Consider the following 20,933-nt stretch of genomic DNA (forward strand, 5'->3'; position numbering starts at 1 on the left):
CCCCAAAACCTGTCCACCATCTACAAGGTTCAAGTCAGGAGTGTGATGGAATATTCTCCACTTTCCTGGGTGAATGCAGCTCCCAAAAAACCTCAAAAAGCTGGACACAATTCAGGATAAAGCAACCCAATTGATTGGTACCCCATCTGCCACCGTAAATATTCACTCCCCCTGCCACCGATACACAGTGGAAGCAGTGTGTACCATCTACAAGGATGCGCTGCATCACTTGATAAGGCTCCTTTGACAGCAGCTTCCAAACCCACGATCTCTACCACTTCGAAGAACATGGGTGTAGACAAATGGTAACCCCACGTTCACCTCAAACCACAGACCATCCTGACCTGGAAGTATCTCACTGCTCCTTTGCTGTCACTGGGTCAAAAACCTGGAACTCCTTCCTAACAGCACTATGGGTGTACCTACACCACATGGACTGCAGCGGTTGAAGAAGGCAGCTCTCCACCATTTCTCAAGGATAATTAGGGATGGTCAGTGACATTCACAGCCCATGATCGAATCAAAAACAATTCTGTTGGTGGTGCTGGTTAAAAGCTAAATCTTGGTCAGGCCACCAGAAGAACATTCCTACTCATGAAATAATAGCATTGGATGTTTTACAGTAACTTGAAGAGGCAGACCTGAGCTTGGTTCAAGATCTCATCCAAAATTCTTAGGATAGTGCAGCACTCTTTCAGTACTGAACTGAATTGCTAGCCTCGATTATGAGTTCAAGTCTCTGGACTGTGGCTTGAAACCACAACTTGCTGACTCATGGGTGAGCCAAGCTAACAGTTATGAAACCAAAGCCATAAAATTGTGTTTGTTCTCCTCTGAAACCTCTCAAATACATTGATCTCTAAACAGCACATGGTGTTCCAAATATGGCTTCAACAAAGACCTGGATAACTTCAGAGAAACTTATTCTGAGGTATAATCAGATGCCCCCAAAGCACATACCAGCACAATCACCTTCATAGAAAACACCTCAATATTGACTGGATGATTTCAATCAGTAATCACAAACATAGTTTTACCTGCCTTTTGTTAATAGGCACCAATTCAACAGAAACACATTTTATATAATTTGTTCCTTTATGCTTCATCTTACAGTTACAATCTCTTAGCCCATCAACATAGTTGGCCAGATCTCTTAGAATGCCATTAATCTCCTGTATATTCATTTCTTGGCCATATAGCTGTTGCCACGATTGATTCCGATAAGATTACGTTTATAGTTCTTTCATTTTCCAAACACTTGGGGATCCAGACTGGAGACGTGGGGAGCTCTGCTTGTTATTGCCTCCAGCAAAAGCTGTACGTTTCTGCTGTTGAATGTTTTCCTGTGCCTCATCCTGCCAAGACAGCTTTCACTCCAGCTAACTTACCATTAGTCCTAGAAGCTTGAGACTTCTTTAAAAGACTGGTATTCAAAACATATATACACAGTATACCTTCTGAAAAACCATGTAAACCTACAGTAATTGGATAACCCTTATCTTATAATTTGCTTGCCTGAAAGGATTTTGGTAGGAATGTAAGTTATTTCTAAAACTGAGCAACTGCTCTTCAAGACATCCGTGCTCTCAATATACATTGGAAGCTTCCTGCAACTGCTGCCCAAAGGCAATTTTTCAAGTGCATCTAATCTGACTGAACAGGCCCAACCCATCCTCTGATGATTGCCTTATTTGAGCTTGTTACTAGCCACTTTGTGTGAAAAGGAAATTAAACTCTCTCTTCATATCGTGGTTTTGCAGAGTAGTTTACTGACTTGTAGTTCCCATCTTCATCTACTCACTTGGTGCCCCAATAATAACAAGATTGGAAAGTGCCTGAAGATAAATTTGTGCTTGTGAGCTTTTGGTGTCTGATTGCTTTATGCTGGTGTCTTGTTTTACAGAAAGTTTTTTTTTATTAAAAAAGGAGATCTAAACACAGTGAAATCCTGTTTTTTGTTTGTTTTCTGAAATTCATTGGTATTAATCTTGAGGTAGGGTGTGGTATTCATCTTGAGGTGGGGGATAAGCTTCCAGCAATTCACACAGTTGGATTGAAATTTATACTGCCTTTCCCCTCATTTTGACACATTCATTGCAAGCAGTTTGATTTATGTCTGCCCCATCAGTAGGATTTAGTATGACAGTTTTGGCTCATGTCTTCAATGTTGCACATGGGTTGGCACCTGTGCAAATAGAGCTTAGAATTTTCTTTTGGCTAAAGTAAAGGCATTAACCACCAAATAATAACTGCTGTCAGCCTCAAAATTCGTAAGTACTCCTGCACTTCCCAATACTCATACTTCTGCAGTTTTACCTGCAGTCCACTCTACCATTGCCATTAACTTTGCAAAGTTGAGTTTTGAAAATTTTCTTTCACAGTAGAAATGCACAAAACGCCAGAATCAGAGGACTGAAGGGTGCAAGGAGAGGTATTAGGCTCAAAGAGATTGCAATGATAGGGTGAGACAGGAACCTGTAGGGTTTTAAAGATGAGGAGAAACAGTTTAAATTAAAGACATTGAGGGCAGGGAGCTAGTTTAGATCAGTAAGGATTATTATGGCACAGCAGTTGGTAAATGCTGAGCTGCTCAAATCCCAGAGGGAAACTTGAAACAGCTGCCACAACTGTTTTTGCAATTTGTATTTATTTCGCGATGCGTGCCTTGAATTCAGTAGTAATAAATCCACCGAGTCTTAGAGGCTTTTTACAAAACGAAATTAAACATTTATTAATAAAATAAATTATTTAAGCACATACACAGGTCTACAAATTACTACTATGATAACATCCTAGCTGTTGTAATTAATCTGACTCCCAGATACATCTCCGTTAAGGCAACAGTAAAAACAAATAAATTTCAACAGACACAGGCAAAACACACAAAACCCTGGAAAGTATATTTGCAGCGAGTTTTCTTAGCTTCGGTTCCTGTAGACAGCAACTTGACACCTTAAGGCTGGAGGCTTTTCACACTTGTTAGATCTTAGAATGCCTTCTGCTTACACGTAACCTCCTTTATAAGGTTTCTCCCTTTTAAATGTAAATTCCATTGTCCCAATATGTCTTTGCAACTTTACCTTTTCCATTATATAAATCTTCCATAGTACTCATATTATCAGTAATCTTTGGGAAAAGGTTAACACCTTACCATCTCTTTGAAATTCACTACACTGATTTATCTAAAAATGCAAACATTCTTCACACCTCACATTCTAAAACTTCATATTTAGCATTTCAAACCGAGCTTCTCTTTTGATAACTCAAAAGCTCCAGACTAGCTGTCTGCAATTCATTTAAATCCCCCACACACACAACCTCATACAGAGAAACTAATTAAATACCAACTTTAACCTACCTTTACAATAAATCACAATAATATTATGAAAATTATTATATTTTCATGACAAGGATAAGGATGATGAGCAAGTAGGACTTATTTGAAGACTAGCTGTATTTAGACAAGTTAGGGATTGTAGAATATGGGAGATGAATAGCTAAATATGAGGGAATTGGATAATAGCGTTTAAAGGTGACAATAGGGTGGATGAGAGTTTCAGTGGATGGGCGAAGAGTGAAGAGATGTAGGCAGCATTGTGCAGGTAGGAATAGGCAATCTTGCTGATGGATCAGGTCTGTGATTTAAACTTGGCAAATTCGATCAGGACACTAAAGTTTTGGACAATCTACCAGTCAAGGCAGTGAAATTTATGCCAGTTGTTGAAAACAAAGTCTCCAGCTTCCCCAGTTAAGTTGGACAATGTTGTGGCTCATCCAAGCAGTCTGACAGCACAGAGTTGGTATTGGGTTTGAGAGAGATGGTAATCTCCTAGTCTGGTTTCCATTACCTGGAGGGGTGGGAAAGGAATTTTCTGGATTTTTTTCCCTTTATTGGTCCCGAGTTATTCTGTTTCTTTTTCCCTCACTCAGGAAATTACATACATGTAGGGGGTTAGTAACAATTATTCATGATGTCCCAGGCATTTTATGTGGAAAGGTCTTCAAGGACCAGGTGCTCTTTTCTTCACTGTCATTTTCTTATGTTTATGGAGCTGGGGGTTGCCAGCATACATGTAGAAGTTTATTTTTTTTGTATTAGTATGACGTTGCCAAGGAGCAGCATATGACTGAAGTAGCGGTTATGGACCTTGCGACAATGCATGGGCAAGAAGAGCAGTCATTGCTGACGTGCTGGCTGCATTTGGGTAAGTAGGAGTGGCACCACACAAGCCAGTCCTATAGAGAATGAAGATGGAGGAGAATGGTACAGCCCACAGTATCAAACACTGCAGAGAGAGATTAAGGAGGACACTAACCCACTGAGGTTTAATTGTTAACTTTAACCAGAGTTGTCTCTGTGCTGTAAGCAGGACAAACATTTCACTGAAGGGCCCCAAGCAGGTTTTAAGAGACGTGAGCACAGAGGTAAGAGATAACAAGAGAACCTAGAAAGGAAACAGTTTGCAATTGACTGAGGGGTTGAAGATTTTTTTGAGAAAGGAGAGGTAGCGACTGTTTTAACAGGGAAGGAACAGTGCCCTAGGAAAGGAAACCATTTGTAATGTCAAGTAGCATGGAAGCCAGGAGGGAAGGTTTCGCGGATAGAAGCTGGGAGTTGAGAAGTTGGTCTGACCTCTGAAACCATAAGATCCACGAGCTCTTCACACTGGCATTTGAGATAAGTATGGATGGTTAAAGGAGACTCTAAGGAGGTGGTTAGCTGCAGAGAAAGGAGTCTTGGATTGTGCTTGTGCTGAAGGCTGATCCTTGTTTACTGGCTGAAGAGAGCAAGGGCCAGTAATAGTTGATGTGATCTTGCCAAATCACATAACAAATGATCAGACTGGCGGTGCACCAGTTGCTCTCATTTTATTAAAAACAAAAAGCTAAAAGCTACTGCGGATGCTGGAAATCCAAAACAAAAACAGAATTACCTGGAAAAACTCAGTAGGTCTGGCAGCATCGGTGGAGAAGAAATCAGTTAACGTTTCAAGTCTTCATGACCCTTCGGCAGAACTGAGTATAGTTAGGAGAAAGGTGAAATATAAGCTGGTCTAAGGTGGGGAGGCGAGGGAGAGAGAAGTTGAGGGTGGGATGATTGTGGAGATAAGCAAGCAATGATAGGAGCAAATAATCAAAAGATGTCACAGACAAAAGGATCAAAGAGGTGTTGAAGGTGGTGATATTATCTAAGAAAAGTGCTAATTAAGAATGGAAGGCAGGATACTCAAGGTACAGCTCTAGTGGGGGTGGGGTGGAAAGACTAACAAAGTTTTAGTTTTAGATTTAAAAATAATGGAAATAGGTGGGAAAGAAGAATCTATATAAATTATTGTAAAAAAAGGGAGGGGGGAGAAACGGGGTGGGGATGGGGAGAGGGGGAGTTTAAGATCTAAAGTTGTTGAATTCAATATTCAGCCCGGAAGGCTGTAAAGTGCCTAGTCGGAAGATGAGGTGCTGTTCCTCCAGTTTGCGTTGGGCTTCACTAGAACAATGCAGCAAGCCAAGGACAGACATGTGGGCAAGAGAACAGGGTGGAGTGTTAAAATGGCAAGCGACAGGGAGGTTTGGGTCTTTCTTGCGGTGATTTGGCGAGATCACATCAACTATTACTGGCCCTTGCTCTCTTCAGCCAGTAAACAAGGATCAGCCTTGAGGTGTTCTGCAAAGCGGTCGCCCAGTTTGCGTTTGGTCTCTCCAATGTAGAGGAGACCGCATTGGGAGCAACGAATACAGTAGACTAAGTTAGGGGAAATGCAGGTGAAATGCTGCTTCACTTGAAAGGAGTGTTTGGGCCCTTGGACGGTGAGGAGAGAGGAAGTGAAGGGGCAGGTGTTGCATCTTCTGCGTGGGCATGGGGAGGTGCCATAGGTGGGGGTTGAGGAGTAGGGGATGATGGAGGAGTGGACCAGGGTGTCCCGGAGGGAACGATCCCTACGGAATGCCACCAGGGGGGGTGAAGGGAAGATGTGTTTGGTGGTGGCATCATGCTGGAGTTGGCGGAAATGGCGGAGGATGATCCTTTGAATGCGGAAGCTGGTGGGGTGATAAGTGAGGACAAGGGGGACCCTATCATGTTTCTGGGAAGGAGGAGAAGGCGTAAGGGCGGATGCGCGGGAGATGGGCCGGACACGGTTGAGGGCCCTGTCAAGGACCGTGGGTGGAAAACCTCAGTTAAGGAAGAAGGAGGACATGTCAGAGGAGCTGTTTTTGAAGGTAGCGTCATCAGAACAGATGCGACGGAGGCGAAGGAAATGAGAGAATGGGATGGAGTCCTTACAGGAAGCGGGGTGTGAGGAGATGTAGTCGAGGTAGCTGTGGGAGTCGGTAGGCTTGTAATGAATATTGGTGGACAGTCTATCATCAGAAATTGAGACAGAGAGGTCAAGGAAGGGAAGAGAAGTGTCAGAGATGGACCATGTGAAAATGATGGAGGGGTGGAGATTGGAAGCAAAATTAATAAATTTTTCCAGGTCCCGACGAGAGCATGAAGCAGCACCGAAGTAATCATCGATGTACCGGAGAAAGAGTTGTGGGAGGGGGCCGGAGTAGGACTGGAACAAGGAATGTTCCACATACCCCATAAAGAGACAGGCATAGCTGGGGCCCATACGGGTACCCATAGCCACACCTTTTATTTGGAGGAAGTGAGAGGAGTTAAAGGATGTTTATTGTTTTGTGTCTTGGGAGAATGAAGATGGGGTTATATTCAGGGATTGGGCATGGTTGAGTGATCTGGAGAGCATCAAATGTATTGGTGAGGGAACAGTTAAACAAGCCCAGAGCAGCAGAGACATTGCCAGTGCAATGCTGGAGTTGGTAATTTTGAGATTAAATTAATGAGAGCTGGGGGGAGGTTTTATCCTTAGGTCGATGGTGAGCCAGTGTGAATAATAGGGGAGTATTCCCACACCTTTGTCAGTGGTTGAGATTTTAGGGGTGGAAAGACCACAAGAGATAGCAAGGGTGATTATGTACACAATTTACGGAGTTATGTGAAGAGTTTGTTTTAATCATAGGATGTGGGTGACACTGGCAGGACCCACTTATTGCCCAATCCTAGTTTCCTTGTGAGTATTTGCCTGAGGTTGCTACATAACTGTGAAAGAATTGGAGATTGGTATGGAAGCAAGCTCTCACAGTTGCTGGTTGCATCAGAATGCGAGAGGACCATCTTAAGATAATACATCCTATCCCACTGATGCTTCATAAGTTTTCCTCCTCCTGGAGAATGACTATTGGATGGGCTAAGATCAGAAAAGCATTCTGTGCATGTTCTGTCATGCTTCAGCATTCAACTGTTCTGAGCAGCAATCCAGCAGGCAGCATGATTAGACTCTTCCTACAGAGCCAGATCTCTGCCTGTTGGGTCTATGCAATTGATATGAGCAACTCTTGGCAGTATGTAGCTGCTGCAAAGCCACAGAACATATATTCCCATCAACTTCACAATAGATGCAATTGGGCACCTACCAGTTGGAAAAGACAATTTACTGCCTCTGCCTGGAATTTTGATGCATCAGGCAGCCTGCAACTCTTTCCTGGAAGGCGACACTGCCCATATGCCCAGATTGCCCCCAGGATGGTAAGAAATGCACATTTCCTCATGTTTGTGCAGTGATTCACGCAGTGTTTTTTAATGAAATTTACGTTAATTTTACAATTTTGCACAGTTACTAGGAAACACCACATGGGAAAGATTCAGTAAAACATCTGCACTATGAGTATACCAAGGAATGGGAGGGCTTGGACAGTTGGGCTGCTTTTATCCTGTGTTAGTGAAACAACCCCATACTGTAAGCAAAATGCTTTTACAAAGAAGTCAACAGAACTTATAATTTGATATTGCCAGCGTAACTCAAGAACAAATAAAATGAAACTATTAATTAGGACTTTACTTGCATAATTGTATTCTCCAAATCTACAGAGAATGCTTTGGAGGAACTTAATGTCAAATGGGCAACATCTGTGTTTAATAGCAGTGCATTGGCTAGTAACTGCTGTTGTCCAATCCTAAGCATTATTTGCTCCTCTGGCTTACATCCCTGAGATACAGAGCTGCCTCAGGGAGATTCTGAAGCATGCACTAGCGAACATGCGCGAAGTTCGCTCTCACCCCGCTCACCCTCCTCCCCCCCCCGCCTGCACAGGCAGCACTGAGCACTGCCGCTCACATTTCACGTTGGGCGGGCCTTAATTAGCCTGCCAGTGTGAAATCGCCTTCCAGCCTTGATCACGGGCAGCAGTCGGCTTCCCAACCGCACCCGGTGAGCCCCCCGACAAGGGCTAAATTCTGCCTATAATGTATGATTTTCCTTGATTTTTATTCTTTCCCTACCTCCCTCGCCCCCAGCTCAACGTTAAGGGTGAGGAACTCATGGATTTCTTTGTCACCATTAAAACCATCCACTCAGCTCGACACTGAAACAAGTTTTCTCCTGTCCTAGCTGTGAACTTGCAACTTTTTCTAATGTCTCTTCTATCTCCCCTCATGCCCTCTCTGAACTCCTGTCCATGAGACCCACTTCCTGCTCCCTTGACTATTTCCACTAAACTACTGACCACTCAACTTGCCTTGGTCAGAGGTAGGTTTTAAGGAGCGTCTAAAATGAGCAAAGAGAGGTGGAGGTGTTTAGAGAGGGAATTACATAGCTGAAGGCCTTGGCATCTGAAGGCATGTCACCAATGGTGGAATAATTAAAATTGGGCATGCTGAGGAGATCAGAATTAGAAGTGCACCCATACCTATAAGAGTTTTGAGGTTTGAGGAGATTGTGGAGAGATATGGGTAAAGGTTTCAGTTATAAATGAGCTGAGGCAGGAACATAGATCGATGATGTCATGGAGGCGGAAATAGGCCGTCTTAGTAATGGCGTAGATATGTGGTCAGAAACTTATCCGGGGATCAAATATGACAGCCAAATTGCAGTGCCTAGCAATACGCTGAACATCTGACTACTTCGCCTTCTACTGAGATAAGTACAAGAGAGAGATTCTCAATGAACGTGAATCGTATTTCTTCAGCAATAAGAAATGGATTCAGGTGTATGTTTTGTCACCAAAAAGACAACCATTGAAAAATATAACTACTCTGTGCAAGCAATGCATTTAATATTTTTGTTTTACATCGGTATGGCATAAAAGTCTAAGACTGGCAGTGGACCAGCTGTTTTCTCTAAATGATAATATGTAAAATATGATTGAGTCAGAGTTTTAAATGCCACTTAGCATATTTGAAAGAAAAACACTCATCTATAGAGAACTTTTTGTAACTATAGATGTGGTAGCTGATTTGTAAGCTGCTTCAAGCAAATGAAGTAATTTGTCTCGGTACCAATAATATTTACAGACTTCTTTTATCTTGGCTTGTCTGACTAATAACGCATGAAAAGAAATGTTATTAGTCTACTGTTTTGTATTTGATTTGGTTTTCATCAACTTCTACTACTCAACGGATTTTAAAAAACAACTCTGCCTGCAAGCAATAAGCCAATCAGTGGGTCTTGGCCCCTGCTAAATGGCATAGTTAAAACAGGCAGTGAAATGATCTTAATAGTAAGTACAGCCGTTAACTCTACAAGAGCTACATTAACATTTCTGTAAAAATAGAAAGGAATTATTGACACTGTTCATAGTATATTTTATACACTGCTGTGTAGATTGCCTTCAGCAGCAACATGTACTTACATAGCACCTGGAATTGAGTACACGTCCCAAGGTACTTCACTCTGGACAGATATCAAACGTTTAAAGGGGAAGTCAATACTAAATCCATGGTGGAACTGTTCGCTTTTGAGGGAGCTTTTAAGGTTGGAAAGATAAAGACACGTGACAAGGCAGAGGGATTTAGGGAGGGTGTCAAGGGAGGAGGACCAAGACAGCTGAAAACTGCCAGAAGTGGTGGATGGGAGTCGGCCAACATTTGAGAAACAAATAAAAACAAAGTGCTGGAAATACTCAGGCAATCAGGTAGCATCTGTGGAGATAATAACAAAGCTAACTTTGCAGATCTGTGACCTGTCATCAGAACTGCTGAAAGTTAGAAGGGTAATAGGTTTGGAGCAGTGAAAGAGGGGAGGGGGAAGAAGAATAAAAGGAAGGTCTGTCATAGGGTGGAGGGCAGGAGAGATTAAATGACAAAAGGTTTCATGGTTCAGATTTCCAGCATCTGCAGTTATCTTCTTTTTGAACCATGAAAGCTTTTGTCATTTAATCTCTCCTGCACTGTACCCTATCACAGATCTTCCCAATTGTTGTTCTTCCCCACCCCCGCTCCCAGCCAAACCCCAGAGGGTTGTGGATGCTCCATCATTGTATGAAAGACAGATCTTTGGTGTCAGGGAATCAAGGGATATGGGGAGCAGGCAGCAAAGTGGAATTAAAGCTGATGATCAGCAATGATCATATTAAAATGCGGAACAGGCTCAAAGGACTGTATGGTCTACCCTTTTTTCTTATGTTCTCATGTTCTTATTAGGACCACAGCTCTTATTTTTATTTATTCATTCAAAGGATGGGGGGTGGTGCTCTCGTGGTAATGTCATTAGACTAGTAATCCAGAGGCCCAGGCTAATGCTCTAGGGACGTGGGTTCAAATCCCACCATTTGAATGTAATTAATAAATCTGGAATTGAAAGTTAGTCTCAGTAAAGATGACCATGAAACCCTAGCTGATTGTCGTAAAAGCCCATCTGGTTCACTCATGCCCTCTAGGAAAAGAAATCTGCTGTCCATACCTCGTCTTACCTACATGTGACTCCATACCCACAGCAATGTGGTTGGCTCTTAAATGCCATCTGAAATGGCCGAGGAAGCCACTCAGTTGTATCAAACCACTACACAAAAGTTGATAAGGAATGAAACCCCACGGGCCACCAAACACAAATTAGGCATTGGAAACAACAATGGTACACCCAGCCCTGTTGATCCTGAAAAGTCCTCCTTATTAACAGCTGGGGGATTGTGCCAAAATTGGGAGAGCCGTCTCACAGACTAGTCAAGCAATATAGTCAAGCAACATAATTATACTCACGGAATCATACCTTATAGACATTGTACAAGACACCACCATCACCATTCTGGGGTATGTACTATCCCACCGACAGGACATGAACTGTGGTGGCACAGTGGTATACAGTCAGGAGGGAGTTGCCCTGGAAGTCCCCCCCACCACTACCATCAATGTGGAAAATTGCCCAGGTATGTCCTGCCCATAAAAAGCAAGACAAATCCAACCCAGCCATTTACTGTCCCATCACTCTGGATCATCAGCAAAGTGACGGAAGGGGCTGACAGTGCTATCAAGCAGCACTTGCTCAACAATAACCTGCACACTGATGTTCAGTTTGGGTTCTGCCAGGACCACTCAGTTCCTGACCTCATTACAGCTTTGGTTCAAACATGGACAAAAGAGCTCAACTCAAGAGGCGGGATGAGAGTAACTGCCCTTGTCATCAAGGCAGCATTTGACCGAGTGACATCGGGGTGCCCTAATGAAACTGGAGTCAATGGGAATCAGGGAGAAAACTCTTCACTAGTTGGAGTCATACCTAGCACAAAGGAAAGTGGTTGTGGTTGTTGGTTAACCACCTCAATCACGTGATATTGCTGCAGTTCCTCGGGGTAGTGCCCTAGGGCCAACCATCTTCACCTGTTTCATCAATGGCTTTCCCTCCATCATAAGGTCAGAGGTGGGGATGTTTACTGACGATTGTACAATGTTCAGTCCATGTCCAAATGCGGCAAGACCTGGACAACATTCAGGCTTGGGCTAATAAGTGGCAAGTAACATTTGTGCCACTCAAGTGCCAGGCAATGACCATCTCCAACAAGAGAGAATTTAACCATCGCCACTTGACGTTCAATGGCATTACCATTACTAAATCCCCCACAATCAACATCCTGGGGGTTGCCATGGACTAGAAACTGAACTGGACCAACCATATAAATACTGTGGCCACAAGAACATGCCAGAAGCTGGGAATTCTGTATGGAGTAACTGACCTTCTGACTCCCCAAAGCCTGTCCACCATCTACAAGGCACAAGTCAGAAGTGTGATGGAATACTTGCCTGGATGAGTGCAGCTCCAACAACACTCAAGAAGCTTAACACCATGTAGGACAAAGCAACCCGCTTGATTGGCACCCCGTCCACCACCTTAAACATTCACCCTCTCCATCACAGACACACAGTGGCAGTAGTGTGTACCAGCTACAAGATGCACCACAGCAACTCACCAAGGTTCCTTAGACAGCACCATCCAAACCCGTGACTTCTACCACCTAGAAGGACAAGAGCAGTAGAGGCATGGGAATACAACCATCTGCAAGTTCCCATCCAAGCCACTCACCATCCTGACTTAGAACTATATCAATGTTCCTTCACGGTTGCTGGGTTAAATTCCTGGAACTCCCTTAACAGCACTGTGGGTGTACCTACACCACATGGAGTGTAGTGGCTCAAGAAGGCAGCTCACCACCACCTTCTCAAGGGCAATTAGGGATGGGCAATAAATGGCCTAGCACTGACACGCACACCCTGTGAAAGAATATATTTTTAAAAGCTTCACTGACAAAGCCAGCATTTATCACCCATCCCTACTTGTTCTTGAGAAGGTGAGCCCCCTTCTTAACTGCTGAAGTCCATGAATTGAACACACATTGCTATGTTAGGAGTTCCAGGATTTTGGCTGGCAACTATGAAGAAACAGTGATATAGTTCCAAGTCAGGATGGTGTGTAACTCCTGCTCCATTGTCCTCTTACATGGTAGAGTTCGTGGGTTTGGGCAGTGTTAAAAAAAAACAAAGAACAAAGAAAAGTACAGCACAGGAACAGGCCCTTTGGCCCTCCAAACCTGCGCCATTCATATTGCCTGTCAAACTAAAACATTTTGCACTTCCGGGGTCCGTATCCCTCTATTCCCATCCTTTTCATGTATTTGTCAAGCTGCCTCTTAAACACCACTATCGTACCTGCTTCCACCACCTCCTCTGGCAGCGAATTCCAGACACTCACTACCCTCTGCGTAAAAAACTTGCCCCCGCACATCTCCTCTAAAGTTTTCTCCTCTCACCTTAAATCTATGTCCCCTAGTAATTGACTCTTCCACACTGGGAAAAAGCTTCTGACTATCTACTCTGTCCATGCCACTCATAATTTTGTAAACTTCTATCAAGTCACCCTTCAATCTCCGTCACTCTAGTGAGAACAATCCGAGTTTCTCCAACCTTTCCTCATAGCTAATAACCTCCAGACCAGGCCTGCAACCTGGTAAACCTCCTCTGCACCCTCTCCAACGCCTCCATATCCTTCTGGTAATGTGGCAATCAGAATTGCACACAATATTCCAAGTGTGGCCTAACCAAGATTCTATACAGCTGCAGCATGACTTCCCAGCTTTTATACTCAATATCCCTGCTGATGAAGGCAAGCATGCCATATGCCTTCCTGACTACCTTATCCACCTGCGTTGCCACTTTCAGTGACCTGTGGACCTGTACACCCAGATCCCTCTGCCTGTCGATGCACTTGAGGGTTCTGCCATTTACTGTATAATTCCTACCTGTATTAGACCTTCCAAAATGCATTACCTCGCATTTGTCCGGATTAAACTCCATCTGCCATTTCTCCGCCCAAGTCTGCAACCGATCTATATCCCGTTGTATCCTTTGACAATCCTCTTCACTATCTGCAACTCCTCCAACCTTGGTGTCGTCTGCAAACTTACTAACTAGCCCAGTTACATTTTCCTGCAAATCATTTACGTATACTACAAACAGCAAAGGTCCCAGCACTGATCCCTGCGGAACACCAGTAGTCACAGCTCTCCATTCAGAAAAGCACCCTTCCACTGCTACCCTCTGTCTTCTATGACCAAGCCAATTCTGTATCCATCTTGCCAGCTCACCTCTGATCCCGTGCGACTTTACCTTCTGTACCAGTCTGCCATGAGGGACCTTGTCCAAGGCCTTACTGAAATCCATGTAGATAACATCCACTGCCAAAGAATCGTTGGCAAGTTGCTGCAGTCCATCTTACAGATGGTACATACTGCAGCAACATTGCACTGGCAGTGGAGGGAGTACCTGGATTTATCCTGGATGGTGTTGAGCTTCTTAAATGTTGTTGGAGCTGCATCTATCCAATCAAGTGGAGACACTGTAACACAAATACGAAAGCAAATTGAAAGGTCATTGACCTGAAACGTCAACTCTGTTTCTCTCCACCGATGCTGCCTGACCTGCTGAGTATTTCCAGTGTTTTCTGTCTTTATTTCAATACTCCATAACACTTCTGGGTCTTGTAGGAGGTGGAAAGGATTTGAGATGTATATATTAATGACCTTGCACAGGGCATAAGTGGAAAAGTTCAAACTTGGAAATGTAATAATCAGCGAGGGGTATAGTTTTGGACTTCAAGACAAAATAAACAGACTGGTGAAATGGGCAGATATTTGGCAGTTGCAATTTACTGCAGAGAAGTTTGAAGTGATGCATTTTGGTAGAAGGAATGAAAGGCAATATGAACTAAAAGGTACAATTTTAAAGAGAATAAGAAAACAAAAACTTTGTGTGTATGTACACAAATCTTTGAAGGTGGCAGTACAAGTTGAGAAGGCTATTAAAGGCATTTAGGATCCTTGACTTTAGTAATACAGGAATAAAGTATAAAAACAAAGTATTCATGCTAAACCTATATAAACCAATGGTTCAGCTCCAATTGGTGTATTGTGTCCAGTCTTGAGTACCACATTTTAGGAAGAATATCAAAATATCAGGAATAAAGGACTTCAGTGTAGGGGAGAAACTAGAGAAATCAGGCTTGTTCTCTTTAGAGCAGAAGGGGAAACATAATAGGTCTTTTCAAAATCATGAAGGGTTTTGTTGTAAATAGGGTTAAACTGTTTATAGTGGCAGACAGGCCAGGAACCAGAAAATACAAAATTAAAGTAATTGGCAAAAGAAGCAGAGATCAGAGGAGGGAAGATTTTGTTTATTTAGTGAGTTGTCATGATCTGAAATACTCTGCCTGAAAGGGTGGTGGAAGCAGATTCAAAAGAGAATTTTGTAAATACTTGAATGGGAGATATTTGCAAGGCTATGGGGATGGAGATGAGGAATGGGACTATGGTTCTCATCGACCTCTTGGATTACAAATGATTTTGTTCCTGTCTTTGGACCCAGACTCAGCGTTGCAGAACTGAAGCTCCAGGAATGACTCGCATACTCAGCAGGGCACCTGAATGAAGACATCAATGTCAGGTCACTGGTAACACGCCTCTGGCCAGTCCTGGGAGTGGGTATTGGAGTGGGATATAGGGAGAAGGTTAGCCATTGGTGTCTTAGACTCCTGGATCCACAGGATGGGCTTTTTAAAAAAAATCCTTTCCTGGGTATTAGGCTCCTAATTTGCATATTTATGGGACCTGAAGCCTACTTCGCCTAAAACAAGTTCCACAAAATTAGCAGTAGGACTGAAATTCATGCAGAATAGATGCAGGCCGTCCCACTGCTAAATGTTTTGCCTAATTCACACTTAAAACCGGATGCAACACACTGGTTGCTAGTCCATTGTTTCTGAACTCAGTTTTTGAACTAATGAGAACCATTGACTTAAGAAGTGAGAGGTTATTAGGGAAGATGTTCTCGTTGTTTGAAATTAGGCATAAATTAACACCCCAATGTATGGCTCAGTGCATCTTTTGTTTCTTATGTACGTACTGCTCAGTGTGATATGCTGCTATAGATAGTTGCTATGTATGTCCTATCCACTGATAAAGCCACCTATTCCCATCTCTAAATCAACCATCTCTAAACTTGTCTTACCTAGACTGCAGCTAAGACTTTTTATCCTTGCATCTGCAAGCTTGATTATTTTCAGTGCTCTATTCTCTGTGCTCTCAAGCTCCATTTTACACAAATTCCAACTGGTCCATGTCCACATTCTACTCTATAGTAAGCATTGCTCACCCATTATTCTTGCCCTCACTGATCACCACTGAATTCCTAGCTCCAGTGTTTTGGTTTTAAAAGTTGCCTTCATTTATTTGGAAAACAATGCATGGCCTCACCCCATTCAGCCCAATTTCCCTCCCATCTTGAATTTTCTAGTATTCCAACTATGGCTTCCTGTGTATTTTGATCCACCCTTCCCCACCATCAGCGCCACCTGACCGTACTCAATCAGCAATAAACTTTCAACCATTGTGGCCTTGCACTCTGCAATTCTCTTTCTAAATCCCTCCCCATTACTACAATTCTTCCCACCTTCACAACTTCCTCAAAATCTACTCTTTTATACACTGCTTTGGTCTCCTCCGGTAACTATTCTAACTTCAGCTTGCAATTCATCTTGCCTTTATCTGGCCCACTTTATGAATCACAGGAGGTTTCAGTTCATTAAAGGTGATTATAGTGCTGGTATATAGTGCTAGTTATTGTTGCTGTAGGTGGCGTTAGAACGAGTTTTAGTTAGAGACAGCTGTAACAAGGACAGGTAAGTTATAAAATTGACTAAATGGTTGCGAGGAGTGTAAATAATTAGAAATTACATGGTCTATAATAGAGTGTGGCGCTCATCCCCAAAGTATTGGTCAATATTTTCAGCCAGTATCTGTCAAATAGATTATCTAGCCGTTATCACGTTTTTGTCTGTGGAACCTTGCTGTGCATAAATTGGCTATTATGTTTCCTACATTACAACAGTGAATACACTTCAAAGTACTTCATACTTCGTAAAGTGCTTTGAGATGACCCGAGGCCGTGAAATGCATTATATAAATGCAAATCTTTCTTTTAGTCTCTTTTTGTTACAAGATTGTATCTGCAGTCCCTCTTTTTTGGGATAACTGGAGGGGGACTTTCCTTGAGGTCATCTCAATCACAGGTGTTGTCCCCAAGAAAGTTCCCTCTTTGGACTGGCTGTGTTCTGTCCTGGGGATTTCCACCAGCTGAACACAAATTTAATTTGTTATCTTAAAAAAAGCCAATTCAATCAAGTTGAATGTAAGATTTCATGCTTTGAAGCTCCTCCCTTCCTCAGGCCATGCGTTGTACCATTACTACTTTGAGGCCACTAACTCTCCATGGTGACAAGCAACTTATCTGACATTTTAAAATGACAGCTGCACTCGACATGTGTAGCAACTAATGACTTGTGGAAAATTGGAGATTTCATTTTGATACATCTGACTAAATATTTTCTCCAGGATGATTCAAAATGTGTCAGTAAACCCACTAAGAAAAAGCACTGACCTTCACATATGACGTGCTACTAATTAGCATTTATTGCACTTGGCATATAGTGCCCTGAATGCTTTTCTCAACAAATCTTTCTTGGTTACATACTTTGCAGGAGAAAATAGGCAACAGGTCTTGTAAAAGAACACCGATATGGTCAGATGCCTGGCAACTGTTGTGTGAACAACCCTGATGGCAATATTTATGATACTTCATTAGCTTTTTATTTCATTGGGAATGAAGCATTGAAGCTTTATGACAACCTCATAACTATTGTCTTTTTTTAAATAAAAAGGGAAGGGAAATTTACCTCTCTGGGTCAGTACTGCTTTGACTCTAGTGGTTGTAAATGCCAATGTGTGTATTAAATCAGCTCCACGTCATCACTGCAAATGAGAGGAAAGGCCTTGTAAATATCAGTATGTAGGGGAACTTGATGATGGTACCAACGTACTGAAACTCATTTCAGAGTTCACCAATGCTAACGTAACCACATTAACAACAGTCTCTGTCAGATATTCCCCTTTTTCTTTTATTTTGTTCCTATGGTGATTGCACCACTTTCTGTGTTTAATTGTGTCTGACATTTCACTACAACAATACAAACGAACAAACAATGCAGACATCATTTTGATGATGTACGGACTTTGCTATGTAATCCAGCTGCTGCCAGTTGTCATGGGAAATTCTATGTGTATTTTTATTTTTTTACTCTTCAGTTCCCCCGTTTCTGCCCCTCCCCCTCCACCCAGCTTTCAACATTCTTCCCCTCTGCTGAAAGTGTGGGTTTTTGGTGGGTTACAGTTCACCAAGCACTGGAAACACCTCACCCAAATGGCCATTCCTCGTGTATGAACCTAGATAGCAATGCCAGCAAGCTGTTTAACCATAGTGCATGACACAACCAAATCTGATGCTTGCACTTTCCAACATGGAGTGACAGGATAGCAGTTAAGAGCAGGAACCTGCAAAGTTCCTCCCTGAAGCACAACCACTGTACTCGTTAAGCTCCGTGAGGCTTATGTCAGTGCTAGGACTCTAGCCTCCATATCAGAGGGCTGTGGGTTCAAGTCACGCTCCAGGGACTTGAGCAAAAAATCTAGACTGACAATCCAGCATTTATCCCTCAACCAGCACCTCTAATCATTTTTCAAGCCCTCATGCGTTCACCACCTCCAGTCTTTGGGCTTGGTGCACTCAGGCTAAAGTTGGCACTGGATACCAATGTGCCTCTTTCTCAGTTGAAAGCAATTTTTATTCCTTATTCTCTAATGGGATGTGGGCTTAATTGGCCAGGCCAGCATTTGTTGCCCATCCCTAATTGCCCTTGAACTGTGGCTTGCTCGGCCATTTCTGAGGGCAGTTAAGAGTCAACCACATTGCTGTGGACCTGGAGTCACTTGTAGGCCAAACCAGGTAAGGATGGCAGATTTCTTTCCCTGAAGGACATTAGTGAGGCTTTTATCACAATTGATGATAGTTTCATGGTCACCATTACTGACATTAGCTTTATATTCCAGATTTACCAACTGAATTCAAATTCTACCAGCTGTCATGGTGGGATTTTAACCCACACCCTCAGAGCATCAGCCTGGGCCTCTGGATTACCACTACGTCACTGTCTCCCCTAGGCCCAAGTCTATATTTCTGATCTCTTTTCCTCGCCCTCCCCATCCATCCTCTCCAAAGTGTCCTGTGTTGAGGCATAGCTGCACTAACAGTTGGCATAATTAATGTTTTTGACACCGCAAATCTTTTTCTCTTTGAGCATAAAGGGAGTGAGGTGAAACTGTTACAGAGATGAGCAAAAACAACAAAAACTGCAATTTTTATTGTACCTGTGATGTAGAGAATACCCTTGGGTACTTTGCAGATTAGCATTAGAATGAAATGACAGATAAGTGTGATTAGATCCACAAGAACAAAGAGGGAAATTTCTGATTTAAAGAAAGTCTTAGACAATGCGTTCCCATGCTATCTTTTTGTGGGTGGGGGAGGGGGAAGAAATGTATCTACCTGCCCAATACTTGCTACTGTACTGTGGAGCATATAATCCTTGAAGATAAAATAGTGGTTTGCAACTGATCAATAGGGAAAGAGTCTGTTCTTAGATTCCATAATGACCTCAACTTTGCCCCTTTTGAAATTATTGAAACCAAAAACCACCACCTCAGGTTAAGTCCTCCATGCTGCAGTGTTGACAGTCACCCATCATTTGAAGAAATCTCTCTCAAGTAAGCCATTGGCTAGTAATGCAACTGAAAGAAGTAAAGATCTGTTAATGTTTCATGTGTTAGCCTTTCATAGTTTCATGAAAGATATTCACAAAACAATGTACTTTTTTAAAGTTTCAAATATCCATATGTCTGCTATACTTTTATTTCAGACTTCAAGTATTTGTAGTCTTCCCTTTTTAATCTAAGCATTAGGGGCTCTTGCATATACAAATTGTCTGTAAAAGAGAGAAGTGTCAATTAAGGAAAAATTTATCAAATCAAAGCTGTTGTTTTGTTGCAGGCAGAGATTTTGACAGGCATTGAAGTTAGCAACGTGGACCATGCTGGAAAGGCAGGCTCCATACTGCTGGAGAAGGGCTGCTGTTCGGTAATCATCACTTTGGGAGCAGAGGGCAGTGTGCTGATGTCGCTGGACAAGCGGACTCCTCACTACATTCCCACAAGAAAAGTAAAGGCAGTGGATACTACGGTATGCTTTGTGATTTAACGGTTTTGCTCCGGGGCTTAATTGAAAGAACAAAGCACTGTGACTAACCATACAAACCTCTGGCCAAGGATGGGGACTATTTTGTGGTTAAACATGATATCATTCTTGCATTCCTTGACAATTCACTGTTCAAAGGATTCAACTTTTATTACAAACAAGAAGTTAGATGAAATTTCAATTTACAAAAACCCATCTGAGAATAAAGCATAGCTGAATAGTTTGCCTGGAGCTTAGCTATTGTATTGAAAGGGATGCAAGTTTACAACCTGTGCATATTCTAAATTACTCAAAATTTTCATTGTCTCAATTGATTGCTTCTGCCAGACTGGTGAAATTTGCTTTCTCTATCTTTAACTCCCAATGTTTCACTTCACCTCACCGCCAAAACATTTCTTGTGTTCTGTTTCTTTTGGAGATTTAATGTTACACCAATTTTGAGGAGTTCATTGATTTAACTGATATCAAACAGGTGATGAATTTGTCTTGATGTGTTGCAACTGGTTCAAAATGGAAAATACCCTCCTATGTATGCCCATTGGATCTCCCAACAGGCCTGTTGTTCCTCAGTTGGGTACAATTTGTTAGCTGCTAAGTTTCATGTAAGGTGAGGAAAACAAATTCTAGCCTACCATGGGATAGGGAAGGCAGAGCTGCCAGGTTCACTAGTAAGGAACAGAAAGGTTTCCTGATTTACACGGCTAAACAAACCCCAAGCATTCAGGAGCAACATCCTCCAGTTCAAGACTTTACTTTTGAACTTAATCTATCTTACTCTTTCTTTCTTTCTTTCTTTAAAATGTATGGATCGCAGAGATTTTAGATTGTGGTCCAAATAAACTAGAAAATGTTTTAAAAACAGAAAATGCTGGAAATGCTCAGAAGGTCTGGTAGTATCTGTGGAGCGAATAACGGAGTTAACGAGGACAGATTTTCAAAGCAGGGTCGGAAACCCAACATCCGGTCTGGGTCC

General features: G+C 42.5%; 1 protein-coding gene across 4 annotated transcripts in view; it reads left to right on the forward strand.

Moving 5' to 3' along the window:
• The window catches only part of rbks (ribokinase), a 169,231-nt gene that overhangs the window by 101,591 nt on the left and 46,707 nt on the right, over positions 1–20,933 (forward strand). For 3 of the 4 annotated variants that reach the window (XM_078542703.1, XM_078542705.1, XM_078542702.1), the window contains one exon: positions 19,757–19,945. The exons of the other annotated variant lie outside the window; for it this stretch is intronic. In XM_078542703.1, coding sequence (XP_078398829.1) covers positions 19,757–19,945 — 189 coding nt within the window. The remainder of the gene's footprint in view (positions 1–19,756; positions 19,946–20,933) is intronic. 4 annotated transcript variants of the gene reach the window in all.

Source organism: Cetorhinus maximus, chromosome 5, assembly GCF_964194155.1.
Source record: "Cetorhinus maximus chromosome 5, sCetMax3.hap1.1, whole genome shotgun sequence".
NCBI lineage: Eukaryota > Metazoa > Chordata > Chondrichthyes > Lamniformes > Cetorhinidae > Cetorhinus > Cetorhinus maximus.